The sequence below is a fragment of the Staurois parvus genome, unplaced genomic scaffold (assembly GCF_062004578.1).
Source record: "Staurois parvus isolate SC_StPar_1 unplaced genomic scaffold, SC_StPar_1.0 ptg000387l, whole genome shotgun sequence".
NCBI lineage: Eukaryota > Metazoa > Chordata > Amphibia > Anura > Ranidae > Staurois > Staurois parvus.
The window spans coordinates 683072-707282 of NW_028318183.1; the positions used below are offsets into that span (position 1 = coordinate 683072).

Consider the following 24211-nt stretch of genomic DNA (forward strand, 5'->3'; position numbering starts at 1 on the left):
GGACTCCCATCTCTGATATGAATACCAATAATCAAGAAGGAAAGGTATAGGGGAAAACATTTCTAGTATAAAAATGCACATATGTATTATTGATATAAGGTGAGAAGCCAATCTTCCTTAAGACAAAAATCCTGCTATATCAGTGCTAAGAATTGAAACTTGGAAAACCATTCAGAGTAAACATCTGGAATTACCAAAATGAAGAAATCTCTATATTCTCAGTATTTTTAAAGATAACCTCCAGGTTTCATTTAAAGTATTACTAAACCCAGGACCGTGCATTCACTATATCTGGTCTCCAGTACAAAGAACATGGAAATGCAGTTATTTGTGTAAATATAAACTGCTAAATACCTTTTCTCATCAGCACTTAGAGCAGTCTTGTGACTTCTATCAGTGTTCAGCAGAGCACTGGTTAATGCTTGTAGGAGTAGTTTTCTCTAGGAGGATGTAGAACCCCTGACCTCTGTCTGGGCAGTGCTGATTGGCACTCTCCAAGAAAAAAAAACCAAAAAAAAACCTCTCTAGAAATACACACCAAACTGAGCATGTGCAGAGTGTCTCAACAGGATATGACTTATCAGGGGATAATAGTGAGACACTGGAAGAAGGGGAGGATCAGAGAAGACAGGCTCAAACATCCTTTTTACACAATGCAGAGGATTCACCCCTTAGGTTCCACAGTGAATATAACAAGCATGCTTTGCTGCATATACAGACTGACTTTACCGTTGTGGGTTTAGTAACACTTTAACTTTAAATTGTTCATTTGAACCAAGCTGGTCCAAACAAAAACTATTTACTTCGCAAACAGTTGCAGGGGTGCTGTATAAACTACTTTTAGCCTCGGCTACATACCGTATACACTGCTATGCAAGTCAGTAATGGGAGAATGATCTTCAGTAGGGTGACCACAGGCAGCTAGTCCTATACCACATGCCTACCTTTTTGGTGGGCACAGCTTCCCAAAGAGACTTCAGTGAATTTTTAAAGTATAGGGACAAATGCAGATGTCATCTGCCACTTAGGACAACTAAGTTGCAGAAACATACACGTGTCCCCTATTAAATTTTATAAATTGTATTTCAGCAATGAAAGTATTAACTAAAGGCAAATCTTTTTTTAGTTTTGGATAGAGTAGAGAAGGATTAGAACACCTGTCAGGTTTTTATTGCTGACTGTGGCCCTGTTGGTAAAGATTTACCCTGTCTTTTTGTCATGTTTACGGTTGTCATTGTCCTCAGAAAAGGAAAAGGGGATATCTTCCTATGGGGGACACTAGGTCTGGTGACAACCAGGGATTTCCTCACTTTGAAGAGTTTTTCTCTCACTTCCTGTCTTGGCTATAGGATAGGAAATGAAGGTAAATACCCCCTATAGGACACAGATGGCAGAGCTTGTATATCCTCCTGCAATGGAGTTGCCCTGAGGGACATATTTGCTCATATACTATGAAGAACTGTGAATATCACACATGCATACACACACAAAGGTTGAATTGGCTGGTCCTGTGTCTTTTTTCAACCTTGCAAACTATATAACCATGAATATACAGATATACTGTGGTAATTCCAGACGTTTAATGTACCATATGATTAAATGATATTGATAGTTGCATTTCCTAGCACTGATGTAAAAATGATCTGTGCTAAGTCCTACTATGTACCGACAACATTGACATTAGCTGTGCGGGAGCATAGGTTGAATGAGATTGAACTATGATCTTTTATTATTAATAAAGAGATTTTCTCTGTAAACCAAAAAATAAATAATAACCTGCCGCACTGCCAGACCTCCCTGCTTCAGAAGATTTATATTCAACACCTCTGGTGTGTCAGATGCCTGGTTCTCCAATGCAATCTATGGCTCTTTCAGCCAGTCCCTATGTCACTAATATGCCCTGTAGTTATGGTGAGACTGGGAGATGGAACCAAAAAACAAAGCAAGAGACTCCAGGATGACACTCCTGGAAATATCAAATGTAGAAGATTGTTCAGGAATCTTCAAAGCAGAGTTCGACAGAGCAGGCAATAGGATAGGTAAGTATTATGTGTTTCCTTTGTAGGGAGAACTTCTTTTGTGCATGCAAAAATAGCGACAGAAAAGCCCTAATGGTATCACCAGGGGAGTCCTAAACAACCTCATCCTCATCTGAGAGGCATTTATGGCCAGCTTAATTCTAACAAAAGATTTCACTGAAAATCATCCAAGACCCAGAGCTAAGAAATGTATATATTTTCCAGAAAATATTGGAGGCCACTTTTTTTTTTCTAGGTTGCTGGGGCTCCATGGAGGTCAATGACCTCTGTTACACTGCTAGATATCTGATTATTTGTGCGCCTAGGATGGTTTGGGTTTTTTTTGTTTTTTGCTTAAAACCTGTTTTCCTCTCCAAGAAGCTGTGATCTTTGTATCCGTTTGACTATTGGTCAGAAAGTGACAGATCATTTGTGGTTGTAGAATAGAATGTCAATAAGAGGTCGAAATGTGGTCAAATCATTTCTAATTACAGTTCACAAAATCACCACAGACTATACAACATTAAGTACTAAGTTCTGACATTTATTTTTTTTTTTACATCATCAGGTATGAGACTAATCACACTGAGAGTGACAAGTGTCGTTTCAAGGTGGATCTTAAAAGTACATATGTTTCAAACCACAATCTATGGCTAGGTACACACCTATGCATTTTTCAGTGAGTTTTCAAATTTACAGAAATGTACAGTCCATTTAATATGATTTCTTATGGGCCATGTTTACATTATCATCATTTTCAACCTATGCGTTTTTTTTTTGGAAAGGGTCTTTTTTGGTTCTATAACCTTCAATGGCAATGCATAAAAAATTACAACAGATGGCTCCCCCAAGCAACACAAAAAATGCATTAAAAACACAAACAGCACTGCAAAATGCACCAGGAAAACAAATCAACAGCAAACTGCATAGGTGTGAACCTAGTCTAAGAGGGAATGAACAAATGTAGCCCAAAAGAATAAAATAGTACTGCTCAATTGCCCTTGCAAACCTGTGTCAGTCGTATCAGCGTGTGGATAGACTGGTGCAAACCAGACTGAATCAGCTCATCAGGTTCTAGTAGACTTCAACAAAATGGTGACACAGACACCGACACCCTGTCACATAAATGTAATGAGATGGGTAAAACTATGTTTCGCCCTTTTTGGGGCTTAATTGTAGAGGCCTCTATGATTAGGGCCCAAAAAGGGTGAAACGCATCTGCAGAGTTCTCTTCAGGTGGAGAACAGGAGCTGAAGCCATCTTTTACCCACCTCATTACATTTATGCAACAAGGAGTCAGTGTCTGTGTGTAGATGGCCACCATTTTGTTGAAGGGAATGAACAAAACTATAGAGTATAGTATGAGCATTACTCTCAGTTCCCCTTACAATGAATGCAGAAAATAACTACAGAAATTACAGGAATAGAAACTACATAGAAACCAATTCCCAGCTGTCATTCTTCCAGGATAAACAATGTGGACCAACTTCTCCATGGTTGTTCTGGGCAGTAAAGAAAATTCCCTTCTACTGTTTTTTATATACCAGCTTCATATATTGGCAGAGGAAGCATTTGGAAATGAATTTTCACATGCAACCAAAAGCTTGGCTTTAAATGTCCTCCAAGTCAAAAATGTAGTTCAAATACATAGGAACACATTTTCTTTTTTGAAATGATCTGTAAAGTAATACACAATCTGTGATCCAACCACCCCTGGTGTGTGATATAACTGGTCATATTACTTGGTTAAAAGAGACTAAACATTTCCTCTGTAGTTTAGCGGCGAGGGAGAGTTTATGAAAACACCAGGTGAGTGTCAATGCTGTCTAGGCCTCAAGCTGTTGCTGGATTTAAACAGCCAGGTCAACTAGGAGTCCAGTCCTGTCTCATAGTTGGAATAACATCTGAACTCATTGGCTAGTGACCGTGTGTGTCTGGGGATAAATTTACACACCTTCAAGCCAAGTATTTTTGTCACTAAATCCTCCATGACAGCACCTGAAACACAAAAGGGTAACAATGTTATAAAGTAAGATTAGTACAGTAAAGTAACTATGTCTGCAACACGTGGTATGTGCCTTCTTTCCTATGTTGCAGTGTCTTTATCTCATCATAAAATGCCTTTAAAGCTCAATAGAGCACTCCAATCAGCAGGAAGGGTGACCTTTGCTGACTGCAGTGCTAAAAGTGTAACTGATTGGAGAGGGGGGTTGGATCTCTACAGAGAGATCACTGCTTTCACACAGAGAGCAAGGCTCCTTTCTTTATTCAGGTTGTGGCTTTCTAGAAAAACAAAGCATAAGACCTTGAGCATCTTTTGTTTTGACAGAACTGGAATGTATTTGGGGAATTTGATAATATAGTTTATAATATAGCAAGTACACTGATCTTCCCAGTAAATAGCTGTACAGGGGATTGTGTCAGCACAAGTCTGACCATTGGAGGAGAGCACAGCCAGAAAACTGACCACTCTAGGATGGACATGCTCTCATGCCTAGTGTGTTCAGTTTGAAATCGGAAAACAGAGGGCCTGGAAGAAATCCCAGGTATTTTACAAAAAGGAAAATATACAAAGAAAATAGGATAGTTTAATACAAATACATGGTACCACAGACACACATCAGAAATATGAAATGTTGGGGCAACATACACTTTGGGAAGCTTCTGCACTGTCAGTGGAAGTAATGTCTTTGGCTGCAAGGCCACCTAATTACTTCTACAAAATGAGAGCATGCACGCAGTCCAACCCCCCTCCCTCTTATTTCCTTGCAGTAATGAGGCTTCTTCCTTATTTCATTGGCAACTTTTATATGCAGGATACAAACAGGGAGATCAGTGAACACAAGTTACTGATCTATTTGTAGCTTTGAATCAACTTTGATCATTTCTGGGTTCATACTTTGCTTGAGAAGAAATGAATCAAGGTCCCTGTATTTAGGGCCAAACTTCTAAAATCAAGCAAAACTTGAGCATTTTGCAGTATGTCATGAGATCCATACACACACTACAAACCGATAAGTGACAAAATTACAGCATTCTCAGGGTTATATCATACCTGTGCACAGTAAGATCTTCTCCTTAGTCAGGTACTGGATAGTCTCAGCAGTCTTAGTTAAGCACTCTTCAGAGAGGTATGGTGGATCTGCTAATACTATATCACAGCTATGTGGCTGCAGCTTGTCTGGTAGGTCCAATGGATTATTGTAGTCATACAAGATGAAATCATCACCATAGACTGAGAACCTTTTATCATATTCCAGCAAACAGATGGATACGTCCTCTCCAGCCAGTCCTTTAAGTTTCTGGTAAATGCTGGGAGCACTGATACAGGCGATCCTGGAAAGCAGGAAAACAATGGCAGGAGTCACTAGAGGAATAAGCTCAACAAATGGAACATGACAGCCAATACAACATTTGATTAAAGTGTTTGTAAACCCTCACATATACTCAGCGAAGTGATTAGCCTCAGGTGATACACAGAGATGAAACAAACCCTCCTACATATGTTGTACCCGTTTATCTACTGCTATCTTTCCCCTACATCTACACAGAATCTACACAGGACCTCTCAGCTCTGAAAAGCAGGGAGTGGAGAGCTAAAGTTACATCAGTGAGGAGAGCTCTGATTGGAGGGAAGGAACCTGCCCTCTTTTGCACAGCACACAGGAATATAGCTGAGGCTGTCAATCTGCTGGAGGTCCCTCCCCTGTCAACATTTTTCTCTTGGTGTCAGGAAAACTTGTCAGAAGTGACAAGTGCTGAAAACAGAAGAACGAAGCAGCGGACAGAAATGACACTTAGTGCTCCTACTTTAGACAAGTACCCACTACAGAGGGCAGAGGGATATGTTTTATTCATTATTCATGTCTGAGGTTGACAATCACTTTAAATACAAACAGGTAATAAATCTTTAGTGCAAGGAAATGACAACAGGCCTCATGACAGAAAAAAGAGCCAATTAGGTTTTTTATAACCCCCATACTGCATTAGAAGCAGTATTAGAAAGGATCCAATAGTACACTGATCATCAGTGCTTTTACTGAGATTTGAGTATAATTGCGACTGATTTTAATTATGAAGACCTGTATCACGTACTTAAATTAAAACATAAAGTGTTACTAAACCCAGGACCCTGCATTCACGCTCTCTGGTCTCCCACAGTACACAGAGCATGAAAATGCAATTATTTTAGTAAATATAAACTGCTACATACCTTTTCTCATCAGCAGTTAGAGCAGTCTTGTGACTTCTATCAGTGCCCAGCAGAGCACTGGTTAAAGCTTGTAGGAGTTTTTTTTCTGCTCTAGGAGGATGTAGAACCCCTGACCTTTGCCTGGATAGTGCTGATTGGCCCTGTGCTGATCACATGCACTCTCCCAAAAAAAAAAAAAAACCTCTCTAGCAATACACACCAAACTGAGCATGTGCAGAGTGTCTCCACGATATGTCTTATCACCAGGAGATAAGAGGGGGACACTGGAAGAAGGGGAGGATCAGAGAAGTCAGGATCATTAAATAACGCAGAGGATTAACCCCTTAGGTTCCACAGTGAGTATAACAATCATGCTTTCCTGCATATACAGACTGATTTTACTGTTGTGGGTTTAGTAACACTTGAAAGCAAACAGCTGAATACATACTTGAAAACATATATGCCAAGTTCATTAGCTGAGAATAAGATTGCCATAATGCAGGTGACAAATCTATTTTCTTGTTCATTATGTCTTCTCAAACCACCTCTCTCCAGCAAATGATTGGACAAAGAAACAGAATCATCAGCTCTGTCCAATAAGCAGGAGGTTGAACCAGGAAACACTAAACTGAACACTCTTGCTATGCAGTATGGCAGAGGTGTGTATCACAGGAAAAAAGTTTGCACAAACTGTCAACAGTTTTACCTGCAGATGAATGTACATATACACTCACCGGCCATTTTATTAGGTACAAATGTTCAACTGCTTGATAACACAAATTGCTAATCAGCCAATCACATGGCAGCAAGTCATTGCATTTAGGCATCTAGGCGTGGTGAAGATGACTTGCTGAAGTTCAAACCGAGCATCAGAATGAGGAAGAAAGGGGGATTTAAGTGACTTTGAACATGGCATGGTTGTTGGTGCCAGATGGACTGGTATTTCAAAACCTGCTGATCTACTGGGATTTTCATGCACAACCATCTCTAAGGTTTACAGAGAATGGTCCGAAAAGTAGAAAATATCCAGTGAGAGGCTGTTGTGTGGAAGTAAATGCCTTGTTGATGTCAGTGGTCAGAGAAGAATGGGCTGACTGGTTCGAGATGATAGAAAGGCAACAGTAACTCAAATAACCACTCGTTACAACCAAGGTATGCAGAATACCACCTCTGAACGCACAACACATCGAACCTTAAAGTAGATGGACTACAGCAGCATAAGACCACACCGGGTGCCACTCCTGTCAGCTAAGAACAGGAAACGGAGGCTACCATTCGCACAGGCTCACAAAAATCGCTTTCAGCTGTGACATTCAGATGATAGGGTCAGAATTTGGCATAAATAACATGAAAGCATGGATCCATCCTGCCTTGTGTCAACGGTTCAGGCTGGTGGTGGTGTAAAGGTGGAGGGATATTTTCTTGGCACACTTTGTGCCCCTTAGTACCAAATGAGCATCGTTTAAATGCCATGGTCTATGAAAGTATTGTGGCTGACCATGTCCATCCCTTTATGACTACAGTGTACCCATCTTTTGATGGCTACTTCCAGCAGGATAATGCACCATGTCACAAAGCTCAAATCAACTCAGACTGGTTTGTTGAACATGACAATGAGTTCACTGTACTCCGATGGCCTCCACAGTCTCCAGATCTCAATACAATAGACAACCTTTGGTATGTGGTGGAATGGGAGATTTACATCATGGATGTGCAGCCCACAAATCTGCAGCAACTGCGCGATACTATCATATCAATATGGATCAAAATCTCTTAAGGAATGTTTCCAATACCTTGTTGAACCTATGCCACAAAGAATTAAGGCAGTTCTGAAGGCAAAAGAGGTCCAACCCGGTACTAGCAAGGTGTATTTAATAAAGTGGCCAGTGAGTGTATGTACACTATATTGCCAAAAGGATTGGGACACCATTCCAAATCATTGGATTCAGGTGTTCCAATCACCTCCATGGCCGCCACAGGTATATAAAATCAAGCACCGGCAGCATGCAGACTGCTTCTACAAACATTTGTGAAGGAATGGGTTTCTCTCAGGAGCTCAATGAATTAATGCGTGGTACCGTGATAGTTTGCCATCTGTGCAATAAGTACATCAGTGAAATTTCCTTGCTACTAAATATTCCACAGTCAACTGTTAGAGGTAAAGTAGAAGTAGCTGGGAACAACAGCAACTCAGCCACGAAAAATGATAGAGCGGGGTCAGCACACGCTGAAGCGCACAGTGCGCAGTAGTCACTAACTGTCTGCAGAGTCAACAGCTAAAGACCCCCAAACTTTGTTTGGCCTTCAGATTAGCACAACAACAGTGCATAGAGAGCTCCATGGAATGAGTTTCCATAACCGAGCAGCTGCATCCACACCTTACATCACCATGTGTATTGCAAAGTGTCGGATGCAGTGGTGTAAAGCATGCCACCACTGGACTCCAGAGCAGTGGAGAGGTGTTCTCTGGAGTGACGAATCACGCTTCTCTGTCTGGCAATCTGATGGACATGACGCGGTTGCCAGGAGAATTGTAGTTGCCTGACTGCATTGTGCCAAGTGTAAAGTTTGGTGGAGGGGGGATTATGAAGTGGGGTTGTTTTTCAGGGGTTAGGCTTGGCCCCTTAGTTCCAGTGAAGGGAACTCTTAAGGTGTCAGCGTACCAAGACATTTTGGACAATTTCATGCTCCCAACTTTCTGGGAACAGTTTGGGGATGGCCCCTTCCTGTTCCAACATTACTGCACACCAGTGCACAAAGCAAGGTCCATAAAGACTCGGATGAGTTAGTTTGGGGTGGAGGAACTGGCTTGTACAGAGTCCTAACCTCAACCTGATAGAACACCTTTGGGATGAATTAAAGCGGAGACTGCGAGCCAGGCCTTCTTAGCTGACATCAGTGCCTGACCTCACAAATGCACTTCTGGAAGAATGGTCAATCATTCCCATTGAACCCTACAGACTAATACTGAGATGCCATTAAAGTTCCTGTACGTGTAAACGCAGGCGTCCCAATACTTTTGGCAATATAGTGTATGTTTCATTGGCCTGGAGTTCTACTTCAGGTAACAAAATTTAATAAAGTAACTAGCGAGGTTAATAAAATCATTTTAATAACATTATAAATAATGCTTTCCAAGAAACACCTTGACTTGTAGGAAATGGCATACCTTCTATTTTCACCAGAGGCTTCCAATGCTTCTTTGGCAAGACACAGTGCAGTTTCATTGTCATACCAAAACTGACTTAACTGCTGTTAAGGAAATGAAACAAACAACTTAAGTGATGCACAGCTTCCATGGAGGTCCTATCAGAAGTTTTATTTTCATCACTGTAAGGCCTTGTGCATACTGTATTTAGCGTGTCTAAGAGCAATTAAATGTGTGCGTCCTGGGGTGCACATTCATCATTGCAAGCATGTAAACAACTGGAACGGATTGTGGTTATCAGCGTTCAGCTGCAGTCATTGATTTGTACAGAGGGCTGTAAGCACAAAATGTGACTCCCAGGTGCAGAAATATGTTAGATTTTTACAGTGCATGGCCCACTGTGCCTATGTGAATGAGCCCTTAAGACAACCCTGAGCTCCAGTTTTGGAAAGATAAATTTAAATTTTAATGGAGAGCCATCACATTAAACAAGCTTCATCTGCTGGAAACCCATTTAAAGTGAAAGAAATATGATCTTTGTTTAACCTCCACAAACTAGAGCTGAAAGGGGCATTAAAAGCTAAAGTTTAAGTATGGCAATCTTTACATAGTTACATTGGTCCAGCTTAGACCATTAAAAGTATGTATGTGCCATACCCAACTAATCCCCATGGAAGTTGGAAGTCACTGTAGTATTCACCAGTGCTACGGTGATTGCTGCTAACTTCTGGGTCCTGTGCCGATTGGCTGCCCTGTTGCTTAAAGATTGCAGGAGATTGACCGCCCGGCACTATTATTATTATACAGGATTTATATAGCGCCAACAGTTTGCTCAGAACTTTACAATATAACGGGAGACAATACAGCAACAATACAGTTCAATACAAGAGGGATAGGAGGGCCCTGCTCCTTGGAGCTTACAATCTAGGAGCATTCAGAGAACACTGTGTTTTCTCAATGAATGAGAAGTGTTGTCTAACTGGATGAGGTGGAGATAGCGATGTCACCATCCCTGCATCTCCATCTCATTCAGAGATTGCTTTGCATTCAGTGAAAAAAAATAAACGGTGTTCTCTGAATGGTGTTCATACTGAGTGAGCAACCGCCAGTGTTCACAATGCAGCATGACATCAGCTCAGCACAGAACCTAGAAGCTAGCAGCATTCACTATTACCTTCTACAGTAATTTCCAGCTTCCAGGGGGATCCCACGGGTGTAGCACATACATACTTACATTGGTCCAGGCTAGACCAGTTTAACAATGTAAAAATGCCAAACCTGGAATTCATCTTTAAGTTATGATTTATTATTAACACTTTCCAGTATTCAGTGGAGCAGCATTAAGCAGATGTGGATAGGTCATAAGACCAGGAGTCTCCTGGCCTGTCAATCACAGTGTGTTCTGTCATCGTAGGCTGGACAGACCAGGAGTCTTCTGTCCTGTCAGTCAAATTAGGCAGTAAGACTGGATGGGAGAGACTGAGATTTTGAGATGCTCAGGTCCTTCAACTACGAGTGGAGAGGTAATGGTGCCAGCATTAGAAAAGAAAACTACAATGGGGAAGTTACATGAGTAGGCACAGTAGCCACCTGTCTTCCATAAAGAATACTAGGAACAGTGAGCCCTGGAAATGCTCCAACAGAGGATTGATCAGTGGCTGCTGCTCTAATCGCAAAAAAAGGATGATATTTTGTTAACGTTAGCAACTGATCTTTACAGTACGGATAAAAATTTTACCCAGAGTTCAGCTTTAAATCTGCATTCCTATTTATAAAACCAGGTGTATTCTGGTCCTTCAGAGGCCTTCCCCCTACCAACCTGCTTGGAGCTATGGACACAGAGGTCAACACAGGCATTCATATTTTGCTTTACTGTCCACTGCAGCAGGAAGATGATGAATGGGCCAAGAGGTGAAATGAAAAACTCTTCCTACACTGCCCACAAAGAGTGCCATATAAAAAGAGATCTCCACGTCAATAGTCTATTCAGGTTATGTATAAATCATACTATCCTGTAAAGGCAGAAAACAAGGGACTTCTCTTACCCAGTCTTCTTCAACTGCCCCAACTGAGAACTGGTCATAGTCAGGTCCAGACTTCAAAGATTCTTGTTGCTCCTGCTCAGCATAAAACTCTTGCAAAGCTGCTAAAGTGTGCGCAGAGAGTTCCAGGACATCGTCATCATCACTGCCATCCATTGCTCATGAACTCTAGAATGTGAAAGACATCATAATAAAAATACAAACACTGCAACAGCTCTAGTGTGAACAGGAATAAAAGCAAGGGTCTAACTGGACGCTGTAGGCAAGATGGCCTTGCCGCCTCCGAAGGTCAAGATAGCCCTGCTGCCTCTGCAGGGCAAGATAGCCATCACCTCCGTACTGGAAGATACCCCACCAACTCTGTAGGGGAAGATAACACACTACATCACGAAATGAGGGGTTCAGAAGGCACTGACAGTGTGCAATATCAAAACTGCTGTTCTCACCGAAAGAGCAACAGAGGGAACATTTTTCAATTAGGACACCTGGTGTGGGGACAGCTGTCTAAGAGGGGTTTTCCCCCAGTTTGGTGAGATTTCCTTCCTGTTGTCTCCGTAGGTCAGGAAATGAAAGGAAGATTTCCTCAATGGGACACAGATGGGGGGGGGGGCAGAACCTCACAGGGGTTTCAGGGGCTAATTTAACCTGTATGTTGCCATTTGTTGTGACAGTCACCTCTAATAATTGTACAACAGACCATAACAGGGCAACACAATGCAAATATTGTGGTGGTGCATTGCCTTAGCAAAAAAGCTTCACATACATTCTCATCCATTGTAGCGTGCTGGCAGTTTACTCATGCTGTAACAAGAGCTGTAACAGAATGCTTAAGGGGTTTGTTTATCAAAGACTTCCTATGCAAGTAAGGGGGTCTGTAGAAAACAACTAACCATGCAGATTTGAACCTGTATGTGAGGAGTGTGAGAATTGGCTGGACTGGAAGTGGTTACGTGTGAATAGACCATGAACCATTCCCTGCTACATCCAGGATAATAACATTTTCATACCTCCCAACTATCCATGATTTCGAGTTACTGTCAATAATTTGGAACAAAGTCCTTATGTCCCTCTTTCCTCCTCATGTGTCCCTCCTTTTAGTCTGATCAATATAATTGTATATAAAATGAACTAGTTATCTTTCAAAAAGTGTCTCCCAGTGCTAAACATTTCATCCAGTTTCTACATTGCTGCATTTGTAAACTTCAAAAGCCAGTATAAAGGAAACGTATTGATAAGAAAAAAAAGGGAATTGCGCACTTTAGAAAAGGCAGATATTGGGGTACAAACTATTTCTGATCATGGACCTACATCCATTTCATTAAACTGTCAAAAAACAGCCCCTAGGGTGTGCAACTGGAGATTGAACCCGACATTACTATCGGACCCCTCCAATTTGACTCAAATTACTAACTCTCTCCGATTTTATTTCAGAGAGAACTCTCTGGACGATATATCGCCTTTCACCATCTGGGAAGCCCATAAATGTGTGCTCCACGGGGAATTTAATTTAGCTTCAAAGCAGAGAAAGGTAAATGAAAAAATGTTATTAGCCCTGACGACAAAAATTTCCAAATTGGAAGCCCAACATAAACGTTCCGTAGCAGTTCAAACAGCGACGGAACTCTTAGAGACGAATCGTGAGTTACAAAACCTCTTAAACCTACATTCCAAACGCATTTTGTTCTTCAAAAAAGGATTCTTTTATGAACATGGAAATAAAAGTGGGAAGCACCTAGCTAAAGCCTTACATGAAGTTTGAATGTCATCCCATATTTCTAAGATCAGAACTTCAAATAACAAAATAACCAATATTACTGACGAGATCGCGGGACAATTCCATAAATATTACTCCAAATTATATATAATCTCCCCTTGCAACATAAACCTTTCATTTTTCTGGGACGCAGGTCTCCAATTATAAAAGACTACATTGCACAGAGTGATATGCCCAAATTACAATTGAATGATTCTGAGTTGCTGGAACACCTATTACAGAGGAAGAACTTTTACTAGCCATCATATCACTAAAATCTGGGAAAAGCCCGAGTCCAGATGGTTATATGGCTCATTACTATTAAACATTTGTTGGTATATTGAAGGACCCTTTATTGAAAGCATTAAATTCTTTAAAAGATCCGAAAAAACTGCCAGACACTTCCTCCATGGCCCATATTACAATTCTACCCAAACCAGGTAAGAACCCGAGCTATAGGTGCTTGAGCTATTGACCCATTCCACTGTTGAATCTCGTCTTAAAATTACTAGCAAAAATCCTAGCATCCCGATTACGTGACTTTCTCTCACAACTCATTGGTCCTGAGCAAGTTGGTTTCATGCCGGGAAGAGAAGCTAGAGATAACGTGATTAAGACCTTCAATGTGATACATATGTTTGGGGGAGGCCATGCCAAGGGCCTTCTCCTGTCAGATGCAGAAAAGGCCTTTGACGGGGTCACATGGGATTACATGATGCTATTATGCACCCATAATAGACCCAGAATTAATTTACAGCTTCTTTCCAAACCTAAAAATGCTGGAGGCATAGGCCTTCCTAATTTCTCACACTACTATTACGCTTCAATGATAACCAAAGTGAGTGATTGGAACTGCCAGAAAGATAGTAAGGACTGGGTACACTTAGAAGCCCTTAGTACTTCCACTTCTTTGAGATTTCTACCCTGGGTTCCAGAAAAAAAAAAATTCACTGAGAGTGAAACAACATCCATTGATCGGTCCCACTCTAGCAGTATTTAGAAAAGCATCTAAGATATTTGGCATAGCTTCCTGTCTGGGCCCATTCACACCTATAATAGATAACCCAGATTTTATCCCGAGACAAATTCTGGCCAGTGCCACCTCTGTGAACTCTAGCCCTCATTGAGTAACTGCACAATGTTTAGATGGAGGTAAATGTAAAGCGTTTGAACAATTGAAAAACAAACTAAATACACCTGCCTTTACCTATTGGAGATATGTCCAGTTGCACACCTATATTCATTCTTCTTATAGAATAATTAATTATTTTAGACCCTTGACTCTCTTTGAATCTACTTGTCTGGAAGGCACAATGACAGAAAAAGTAACATCCCTAATATATAAATGGCTACAGAACTCTTAGGTGGGCACTACCATCAGATTTCCTTTAGAATGGGAGCTTGGTTTGAACACAACCTTCACAGATGAACAATGGACAAATGCTTGCATCTTGGCTTATAAATGTTCAATAGGAACTAGATTTCAGGACAACTCTTATAAACTAATGACCAATTGGTATGCAACCCCGAATAAGTTGAACCATTGGTTTCCATTATCATCTAATATTTGATATTGATAAACTCTCACGGCTTCAACTACCATCTCTATGCCGACAACACACAAATCTATCTCTCTACCCCTCACTTCACCCCCTCAGTCTCCAATCGCATCACCAGCCTAATAAGTGACATATCGGACTGGATGTCACTCCACTTCCTCAAACTCAACCTTTCCAAAACTTAGCTTCTAGTATTCCCCCCAGCCCGTGCTCCCCCCCCCCCCCCGGACTTTTCCATCAAGATCAACAACACTACCATCAGCCCCACCCCTCATGCCAGGGTACTAGGTGTAATCCTAGACTCCAATCTGTCCTTTCAGCCCCAGATCCAATCACTGACAAACTTATGTAGACTCCACCTCCGCAACATCTCCAAGATACAACTGTTCCTAACCTCGGAAACCACTATGCAACTCATTCACTCCCTTATTATATCACGCCTTGACTACTGTAACTCCCTCCTCACTGGCCTACCTCACCGCAGGCTATCCCCACTTCAGTCTATCATGAATGCTGCTGCCAGACTCATTCACCTTACTAACCGCTCTATATCTGCCACCCCTCTCTGCCAATCCCTCCACTGGCTCCCAATTGCCCAACGGATAAAATTCAAAACACTAACACTGACGTATAAAGCCGTTCATAACACTGCCCCTAATTACATCACCAACCTTGTCTCTAAATACCACCCAAACCGTACTCTCCGCTCCTCGCAAGACCTCCTACTCTCTAGCTCCCTTGTCTCCTCCTCTCATGGTCATCTCCAGGATTTCTCAAGGGCTTCACTCATCCTCTGGAACTCCCTACCCCAAGCTATCAGGCTATTGCCTACTCTGATCACCTTTAGGCACACTCTGAAAAACCATCTCTTCAGGGAAGCCTACACCGACCCCAGCTAACACTGGAATCAACTATTCCTCCTACCACTCCATCCCCCACAGCTAATTACCTCTTGTACCACTATCCCCTCCCTCCTAGATTGTAAGCTCCAAGGAGCAGGGCCCTCTAATCCCTCTTGTATTGAACTGTATTGTCTCCCACTATAATGTAAAGCGCTGAGTAAACTGATGGCGCTATATAAGTCATGTATAATAATAATAATATTTGCTGGAGATGTGGCCTACACAAAGGTACCATGTTACATATCTGGTGGGAGTGTCCACTACTTCCAACTGTACTGGATGGAAGTTTGCAATACAATTAAATCTATCACAGGGACCTCCCTGAAGCTCACCCCAGGCTGCTGTCTGATCCATGTCAACCATTGTTCACTTAAACAATACACTCTCTGGTGAAGCATTTATTGAATACTGCCAAATCTATTGTTCCTCGCAATTGGAAATGCATGTACAGGTGAAACTCGAAAAATTTGAATATTGTGCAAAAGTTCATTTATTTCAGTCATGCAACTTAAAAGGTGAAACTAATATATGAGATAGACTCATTACATGCAAAGCAAGATAGTTCAAGCTGTGAATTGTCATAATTGTGATGATTATGGCTTTCAGCTCATGAAAACCCCAAATCCACAATCTCAGAAAGTTAGAATATTGTGAAAAGGTGCAATATTCTAGGCTCAAAGTGTCCCACTCTAATCAGCTAATTAAGCCATAACACCTGCAAAGGGTTCCTGAGCCTTTAAATCAGTGATGGCGAACCCGTGGCACGCGTGCCACAGCCGGCACGCCGAGCCTTATCTGTGGGCACGCCAGGAGAATCCAGCGGCGCGCTGTCTTCCCGGCTGTAGTGTGCGTGACAGCCGGGTCCCCAGTGCGCATGCACAAGAAGCAGTGCTCTTTGTGAATGGTAAGGCGGTACCTGGGACACATGACAGATCCCAGAAGCCGCCGGACCAATCACAAAGCGCAGCGCTTCTCGCGCATGCGCACTGGGCATCCGGCTGTCCGACGAGCGCCCACACTACAGAAGCCAGGAAGACAACGCGCGGCTGGATAAAGGAACAGGTAAGATAAAAAAAAAAACTCTGCGGAAGTAAGAGCGGGTACCTGTTAAATTCAGGTACCCGCTCCCCCTCCCTCCCCAAAGGTCAGCAGTCATCCCTGTGCTGTCCGCAGTCTCTGGTCATCCCTGTGCTGTCCGCAGTCTCTGGTCATCCCTGTGCTGTCCGCAGTCTCTGGTCATCCCTGTGGTGTCCGCAGTCTCTGGTCATCCCTGTGCTGTCCGCAGTCTCTGGTCATCCCTGTGCTGTCCGCAGTCTCTGGTCATCCCTGTGGTGTCCGCAGTCTCTGGTCATCCCTGTGCTGTCCGCAGTCTCTGGTCATCCCTGTGCTGTCCGCAGTCTCTGGTCATCCCCTGTACTGTGTCCGCAGTCTCTGGTCATCCCCTGTACTGTGTCCGCAGTCTCTGGTCATCCCCTGTACTGTGTCCGCAGTCTCTGGTCATCCTGTACTGTGTCCGCAGTCTCTGGTCATCCTGTACTGTGTCCGCAGTCTCTGGTCATCCCTGTACTGTGTCCGCAGTCTCTGGTCATCCCTGTACTGTGTCCGCAGTCTCTGGTCATCCCTGTACTGTGTCCGCAGTCTCTGGTCATCCCTGTACTGTGTCCGCAGTCTCTGGTCATCCCTGTACTGTGTCCGCATTCTCTGGTCATCCCTGTACTGTCCGCAGTCTCTGGTCATCCCTGTACTGTCCGCAGTCACTGGTCATCCCTGTACTATGTCCGCAGTCTCTGGTCATCCCTGTACTGTCCGCAGTCTCTGGTCATCCCTGTACTGTCCGCAGTCTCTGGTCATCTCCTGTACTTTCCGCAGTCTCTGGTCATCCCTGTACTGTGTCCGCAGTCTCCGGTCATCCCTGTACTGTCCGCAGTCTCCGGTCATCTCCTGTACTGTCCGCAGTCTCTGGTCATCCCTGTACTGTGTCCGCAGTCTCTGGTCATCCCTGTACTGTGTCCGCAGTCTCTGGTCATCCCTGTACTGTGTCCGCAGTCTCTGGTCATCCCTGTACTGTGTCCGCAGTCTCTGGTCATCCCTGTACTGTGTCCGCAGTCTCTGGTCATCCCTGTACTGTGTCCGCAGTCTCTGGTCATCCCTGTACTGTGTCCGCAGTCTCTGGTCATCTCCTGTACTGTGTCCGCAGTCTCTGGTCATCCCTGTACTGTGTCCGCAGTCTCTGGTCATCCCTGTACTGTGTCTGCAGTCTCTGGTCATCCCTGTACTGTGTCTGCAGTCTCTGGTCATCTCCTGTACTTTCCGCAGTCTCTGGTCATCCCTGTACTGTCCGCAGTCACTGGTCATCCCTGTACTGTGTCCGCAGTCTCTGGTCATCTCCTGTACTGTGTCCGCAGTCTCTGGTCATCCCTGTACTGTCCGCAGTCTCTGGTCATCCCTGTACTGTGTCCGCAGTCTCTGGTCATCCCTGTACTGTGTCCGCAGTCTCTGGTCATCCCTGTACTGTCCGCAGTCTCTGGTCATCCCTGTACTGTCCGCAGTCTCTGGTCATCTCCTGTACTGTCCGCAGTCTCTGGTCATCTCCTGTACTGTCCGCAGTCTCTGGTCATCTCCTGTACTGTCCGCAGTCTCTGGTCATCTCCTGTACTGTCCGCAGTCTCTGGTCATCCCTGTACTGTGTCTGCAGTCTCTGGTCATCCCTGTACTGTGTCCGCAGTCTCTGGTCATCCCTGTACTGTGTCCGCAGTCTCTGGTCATCCCCTGTACTGTGTCTGCAGTCTCTGGTCATCCCTGTAGTGTGTCCGCAGTCTCTGGTCATCCCTGTACTGTCCGCAGTCTCTGGTCATCCCTGTACTGTCCGCAGTCTCTGGTCATCCCTGTACTGTGTCCGCAGTCTCTGGTCATCCCTGTACTGTGTCCGCAGTCTCTGGTCATCCCTGTACTGTGTCCGCAGTCTCTGGTCATCCCTGTACTGTGTCCGCAGTCTCTGGTCATCCCTGTACTGTGTCCGCAGTCTCTGGTCATCTCCTGTACTGTGTCCGCAGTCTCTGGTCATCCCTGTACTGTGTCCGCAGTCTCTGGTCATCCCTGTACTGTGTCTGCAGTCTCTGGTCATCCCTGTACTGTGTCTGCAGTCTCTGGTCATCTCCTGTACTTTCCGCAGTCTCTGGTCATCCCTGTACTGTCCGCAGTCACTGGTCATCCCTGTACTGTGTCCGCAGTCTCTGGTCATCTCCTGTACTGTGTCCGCAGTCTCTGGTCATCCCTGTACTGTCCGCAGTCTCTGGTCATCCCTGTACTGTGTCCGCAGTCTCTGGTCATCCCTGTACTGTGTCCGCAGTCTCTGGTCATCCCTGTACTGTCCGCAGTCTCTGGTCATCCCTGTACTGTCCGCAGTCTCTGGTCATCTCCTGTACTGTCCGCAGTCTCTGGTCATCTCCTGTACTGTCCGCAGTCTCTGGTCATCTCCTGTACTGTCCGCAGTCTCTGGTCATCTCCTGTACTGTCCGCAGTCTCTGGTCATCCCTGTACTGTGTCTGCAGTCTCTGGTCATCCCTGTACTGTGTCCGCAGTCTCTGGTCATCCCTGTACTGTGTCCGCAGTCTCTGGTCATCCCCTGTACTGTGTCTGCAGTCTCTGGTCATCCCTGTAGTGTGTCCGCAGTCTCTGGTCATCCCTGTACTGTCCGCAGTCTCTGGTCATCCCTGTACTGTCCGCAGTCTCTGGTCATCCCTGTACTGTGTCCGCAGTCTCTGGTCATCCCTGTACTGTGTCCGCAGTCTCTGGTCATCCCTGTACTGTGTCCGCAGTCTCTGGTCATCCCTGTACTGTGTCCGCAGTCTCTGGTCATCCCTGTACTGTGTCCGCAGTCTCTGGTCATCCCTGTACTGTTAATTAGTTTGCACTACTGTACGAGTTGTTTTTTCTAAACCAAAAGCTCGATATTCAGGTTTCATTGCAGTGTTGGCACTTTGAAAGAAATAAGTTGGTTTTGGGTTGCAGTTTGGGCACTCGGGCTCAAAAAGGTTCGCCATCACTGCTTTAAATGGTCTCTCAGTCTGGTTCAGTAGGAATCCCAATCATGGGAAAGACTGCTGACCTGACAGTTGTGCAGAAAACCATCATTGACACCCTCCATAAGGAGGGAAAGCCTCAAAAGGTAATTGCAAAAGAAGTTGGATGTTCCCAAAGTGCTGTATCAAAGCACATTAATAGAAAAGTTATGTGGAAGGGAAGTGTGGAAGAAAAAGGTGCACAAGCAGCAGGGATGACCGCAGCCTGGAGAGGAAAAGGCCATTCAAAAGTGTTGGGGACACACAGATGGATCCTGGACATGGGCTTCAAATGTCCTATTCCTCTTGTCAAGCCGCTCCTGAACAACAAACAACATCAGAAGCGTCTTACCTGGGCTAAAGAAAAACAGACCTGGTCTATTGCTCAGTGGTCCAAAGTCCTCTTTTCTGATGAGACCAACTTTTGCATCTCATTTGGAAACCAAGGACCCAGAGTATGGAGGAAGAATGGAGAGGCACACACTGCAAGATGCTTGAAGTCCAGTGTGACGTTTCCACAGTCTGTGTTGATTTGGGGAGCCATGTCATCTGCTGGTGTTGGTCCACTGTGCTTCATTAAGTCCAGGGTCAATGCAGCCGTCTACCAGGAGATTTTGGAGCACTTCATGCTTCCTTCTGCAGACGAGCTTTATGGGGATGCTGACTTCATTTTCCAGCAGGACTTGGCACCTGCCCACACTGCCAAAAGCACCAAAACCTGGTTCAATGACCGTGGGATTACTGTGCTTGATGGGCCAGCAAACTCGCCTGACCTGAACCCCATAGAGAATCTATGGGGCATTGCCAAGAGAAAGATGAGAGACATGAGACGGAACAATGCAGAAGAGCTGAAGGCTGCTATTGAAGCATCCTGGTCTTCCACAACACCTCAGCAGTGCCACAGGCTGATAGCTTCCATGCCACGCCGCATTGAGGCAGTAATTGCTGCAAAAGGGGCCCAAACCAAGTACTGAGTACGTATGCATGCTTATACTTTTCAGAGGTTCGATATTGTTCTATGTATAATCTTTGTTTTATTGATTGCATGTAATGTGGGTTTACCACTTGCCCTCCTGAGGATTTACCCCCCTTCCTGACCAGGCCATTTTTGCAATGCAGCACTGCGTTACTTTAGCTGACAATTGCGCGGTCCTGCAACGCTGCACCCAAATTAAATTTATGTCCTTTTTTCCCACAAATGGAGCTTTCTTTCGGTGGTATTTGATCACCTGCGCATTTTTTTTTAATTTTTTGCTCTATAAACAAAAAAAGACTGACAATTTTGGGAAAAAAAATATATTTTAGATTTTTTTGCTATTAAACATGTCCAGTAAAAAAATTTTAAAAAATCAAATTTAGTCATAAATTTAGGCCAAAATGTATTCTGCTACGTCCCAATATGTGTAAATTTATTGGTTATGTGAAAGTTATAGCATCTACAAAAGGTGGTACACATACTGGATTTTTTTTTCCTTATACTAGTAATGGCGGTGATCAGCAACTTATAGCGGGCATTCTGACATGGGGAGGGGAGAGACAGACTAACTGCCAATGACACTGATACAATGATCAGTGCTAATAAAATGCACTCACACTGTACTAATGGCCTTGGGCAAGAAGAGGTTAACATCTGGGGTGATCAAAGGGTTAACTGTGTGCATGTTTTACTATGAAGCTGTGTATGCGTTCCACTGTAAGCACACTGCTTTATATTTGTGCAGAGCCATACAAACAGCGTGCAGGAGCTGACAGGAGAGATCTGTATTGTTCACCGGCCGGGACACGGTGATCGACAGCTGAGGCCGCTAATGGCGGTGCGGGTAAAGCACGCATGTGCCCCCTACCCGGTCATGCAAAACCATATATATATGCATGATTTTGCACTTCTGCTATAGGGCGGCTGAAAAGCGGATAACTAATCTATATATTGTATAATTCTCCTTTAAGGGGGGGGGGGTGTCCTAGGCCTACATATATTTGCTAATAGGTGTCCTTAGCTCCAATCTCACAGAGTTGGGATGTATTTTGGTGGTAGAGTGACGCAGAACTATTGATTCACTGATTCCAGAATACGCCACACAGAATAACCCAGATACAAGACATAGGAGGCAGGCTCTGTACATGAAACAGAATAGCCATGCTTCTGTGGGGAAGAAGGGGGTCACGTGACAGTCCAAGCTTTAATCCGCTCCTAGTGATGACTGTTTTATGCAGTTACCCATAGCAACCAACAGGCGGGCACAGCAGCACAGGACAGATTTTGATTGGTTGCTATGAGTGCATGAGGCTCCCCAGCACGTGCAGCTATGAGTGCAGGCTCTATAGACACTCTGCTGCTTGCTTCCGGGATATGGGAGAGATGCTGGAACACTGAGGGCCATTGCTGGGAGCCGGACACACAATAAATGACGCCAATACCCCGACCCATTCCTCCGCCATCCACCTCACCTGTCTGCACGACGCTGCAAACCGGTCCCCCGCCGAGAACTACACTTCCCAGAAAGCACCGCTCTTCCGGTGTCCGCATCCTCTGCACGTGGCTGATCCTAGTACACGTGCTGTGCAGACACAAGTGGCGCCACCGCGTGGTAGAGGGAAGATAGTGCGAGAATCCCTTACATTGCGCTGCTAGCTGTAAGTCCTCCATTGAGCAGATGGTGGCAGTAGACGATATCAGGCCATTACCAGGAGCATCTCAGTCTTGTTCTATTAACCACTTGCTCTCAAGAGGATTTACCTGCCCCCCCGCTTCCTGACCAGGCCATTTATAGCATTATGGTGCTGCATTACGTTGAGAATTGCGCGGTCATGCAACGCTGCACCCAAATGAAATTTACGTCCTTTTTTCCCCACAAAATAAGCTTTCTTTCGGTGATATTTGATCGCCTGTGCGGTTTTATTTTTTGCGCTATAAAAAAAACGACAATTTTGAGAGAACAACAGTATTTTTGCTTATTATTTGACATTTTTTGCTGGCTGATCACTAAAAAGCGTGGGAAATTTGAAAGTTTTACTTTTGACTGCTGGTGCTTGTAGTTGTTTTATTTTCTTCTTTGGGTCTTGCTAAAAGCTTTTACTTTCTTAAATACCCTTTTCTGTCACTTTTTAAATAGAATTTTTTTCCCCTTTCTTTCCTTGTCTTCCTTCAGTCTGCTAATTAAGGGGAGGGTTTAATTGGTCACAGGTGATACGGGTCCTATATAACTTGCGGTAGAGCTCACTCTGAGCTTGCTCGTTTTTTTAACTTGCCTGTATTTTGCTTGCTGGACCTTTAATAAGTGGAGTTAAAAAAACGGAGTTGAAAACAGGAGATTATAACAGGAGTCAACTAACCTGTAAGTGACAACTGATCTTTCCTGTAATATTGTAACTGGGATAATGTGTGCTAGCAGGGTGGAAGGTTTGTGCAGTGCACAGTGTGCTGCATTTATGGAGCAACAGCTCCAGGATGGATACTGCTGCGGCAGATGTGAGCGAGTTGCCCTTCTGGAATCTGGCGTTAGAGATCTGGAGGAGCACGTTCCAACACTGGGCAGAACAGACAACCTTTAAAAGGGGTCTTCTGCTCCCTGAGCAGGTACTGTAGATAATGGGATTGATGTGGAGGGCGGAGGGGCTAATCGGAATTATCAGGTAGGAAGATGGGTTACTGTAACGAGAGGGAGTGGTAGGGCCTCACATAAAAGGAAGGCTGGCCCTTGGTTTGAGCACCCAAACAGATTTGCCAAGTTGGGTGAAGATGTGGGGGTAGCAAGCTCAGGGGTGGCAGCCCTGGATGCAACTGCTATCCCTAACAGCCGGAAGGGAAGACCATCTGGGAGGGGTGGTGAGGGTAGTGCAGGAAGGCCTAGACAGATGGTGGTAGTAGGGGCTTCTATGATCAGAAGGACTGATAGAATAATTTGTTGCCAGGATCGCCATAACCAAATGGTTTGCTGTCTCCTTGGTGCCAGGGTTTGGCATGTGGTGGACCGGGTTGATAAATTACTGGGAGGGGCTGGGCATGACCCAGCTGTCTTGGTCCATGTTGGAACTAATGTCAGAATACATGGAAGGTGGAGGCTCCTTAAGACTTAATTTAAAGAACTAGGCTGCAAGTTGAAGGGAAGGACCTCGAAGGTGATATTCTCTGAAATATTACCTGTGCCATGCGCAACTCAGGAAAGACGGGGAGATTAGAGAACTCAATGCATGGCTGAAGACCTGGTGTAAGAGGAAAGGATTTGGGTCTCTAGAGCATTGAGCTGACTTTTCATTGGGGTGCGACCTATATGCTAGAGATGGTTTGCACCTAAATGGAAGGGGGTCTGCTGTGCTAGGGGAGAGGTTTATGGGAAGGCTGGAGGGAGTATTTAAACTAGTATCGAGGGGGGAGGAAGAATTAGATTATAACGGGGTAGACAGATCAGACGGGTCAGTAGTTATTGGTGGGTGGAATGGGGAAAGATGGGGGGGAAGGCTATGGCAGGTAAGAAGGTTCCCATGTTACAAACAACCAGTGGAATTGGTACCATTTGTATGAAAATAAAAAATATG

General features: G+C 44.3%; 1 protein-coding gene across 1 annotated transcript; it reads right to left on the reverse strand.

Annotated features, from left to right (window-relative positions):
- Positions 1-2541: 2541 nt before the first annotated feature.
- On the reverse strand, positions 2542-22262 carry EEF1AKMT1 (EEF1A lysine methyltransferase 1). Its single transcript, XM_089685787.1, has 5 exons — positions 22124-22262; positions 11404-11568; positions 9380-9462; positions 5074-5354; positions 2542-4016 (listed from the first exon to the last, which is right to left on the reverse strand). The coding sequence occupies exons 2-5, from the start codon at positions 11554-11556 to the stop codon at positions 3886-3888; spliced, it is 648 nt and encodes a 215-aa protein (XP_089541913.1). The 5' UTR covers positions 11557-11568; positions 22124-22262; the 3' UTR covers positions 2542-3885.
- Between the last annotated feature and the right edge of the window lie 1949 nt (positions 22263-24211).

Coding starts and splice junctions, on each gene's coding strand:
- EEF1AKMT1 (XM_089685787.1), bottom strand. CDS start 11,556: ATGGATGGCAGTGATGATGACGATGTCCTGGAACTCTCTGCGCACACT. Junction 9,463..11,403: donor GGGCAGTTGAAGAAGACTGG/GTAAGAGAAGTC, acceptor TTTCCTTAACAG/CAGTTAAGTCAGTTTTGGTA. Junction 4,017..5,073: donor GAAGATCTTACTGTGCACAG/GTATGATATAAC, acceptor TTTGTGTTTCAG/GTGCTGTCATGGAGGATTTA.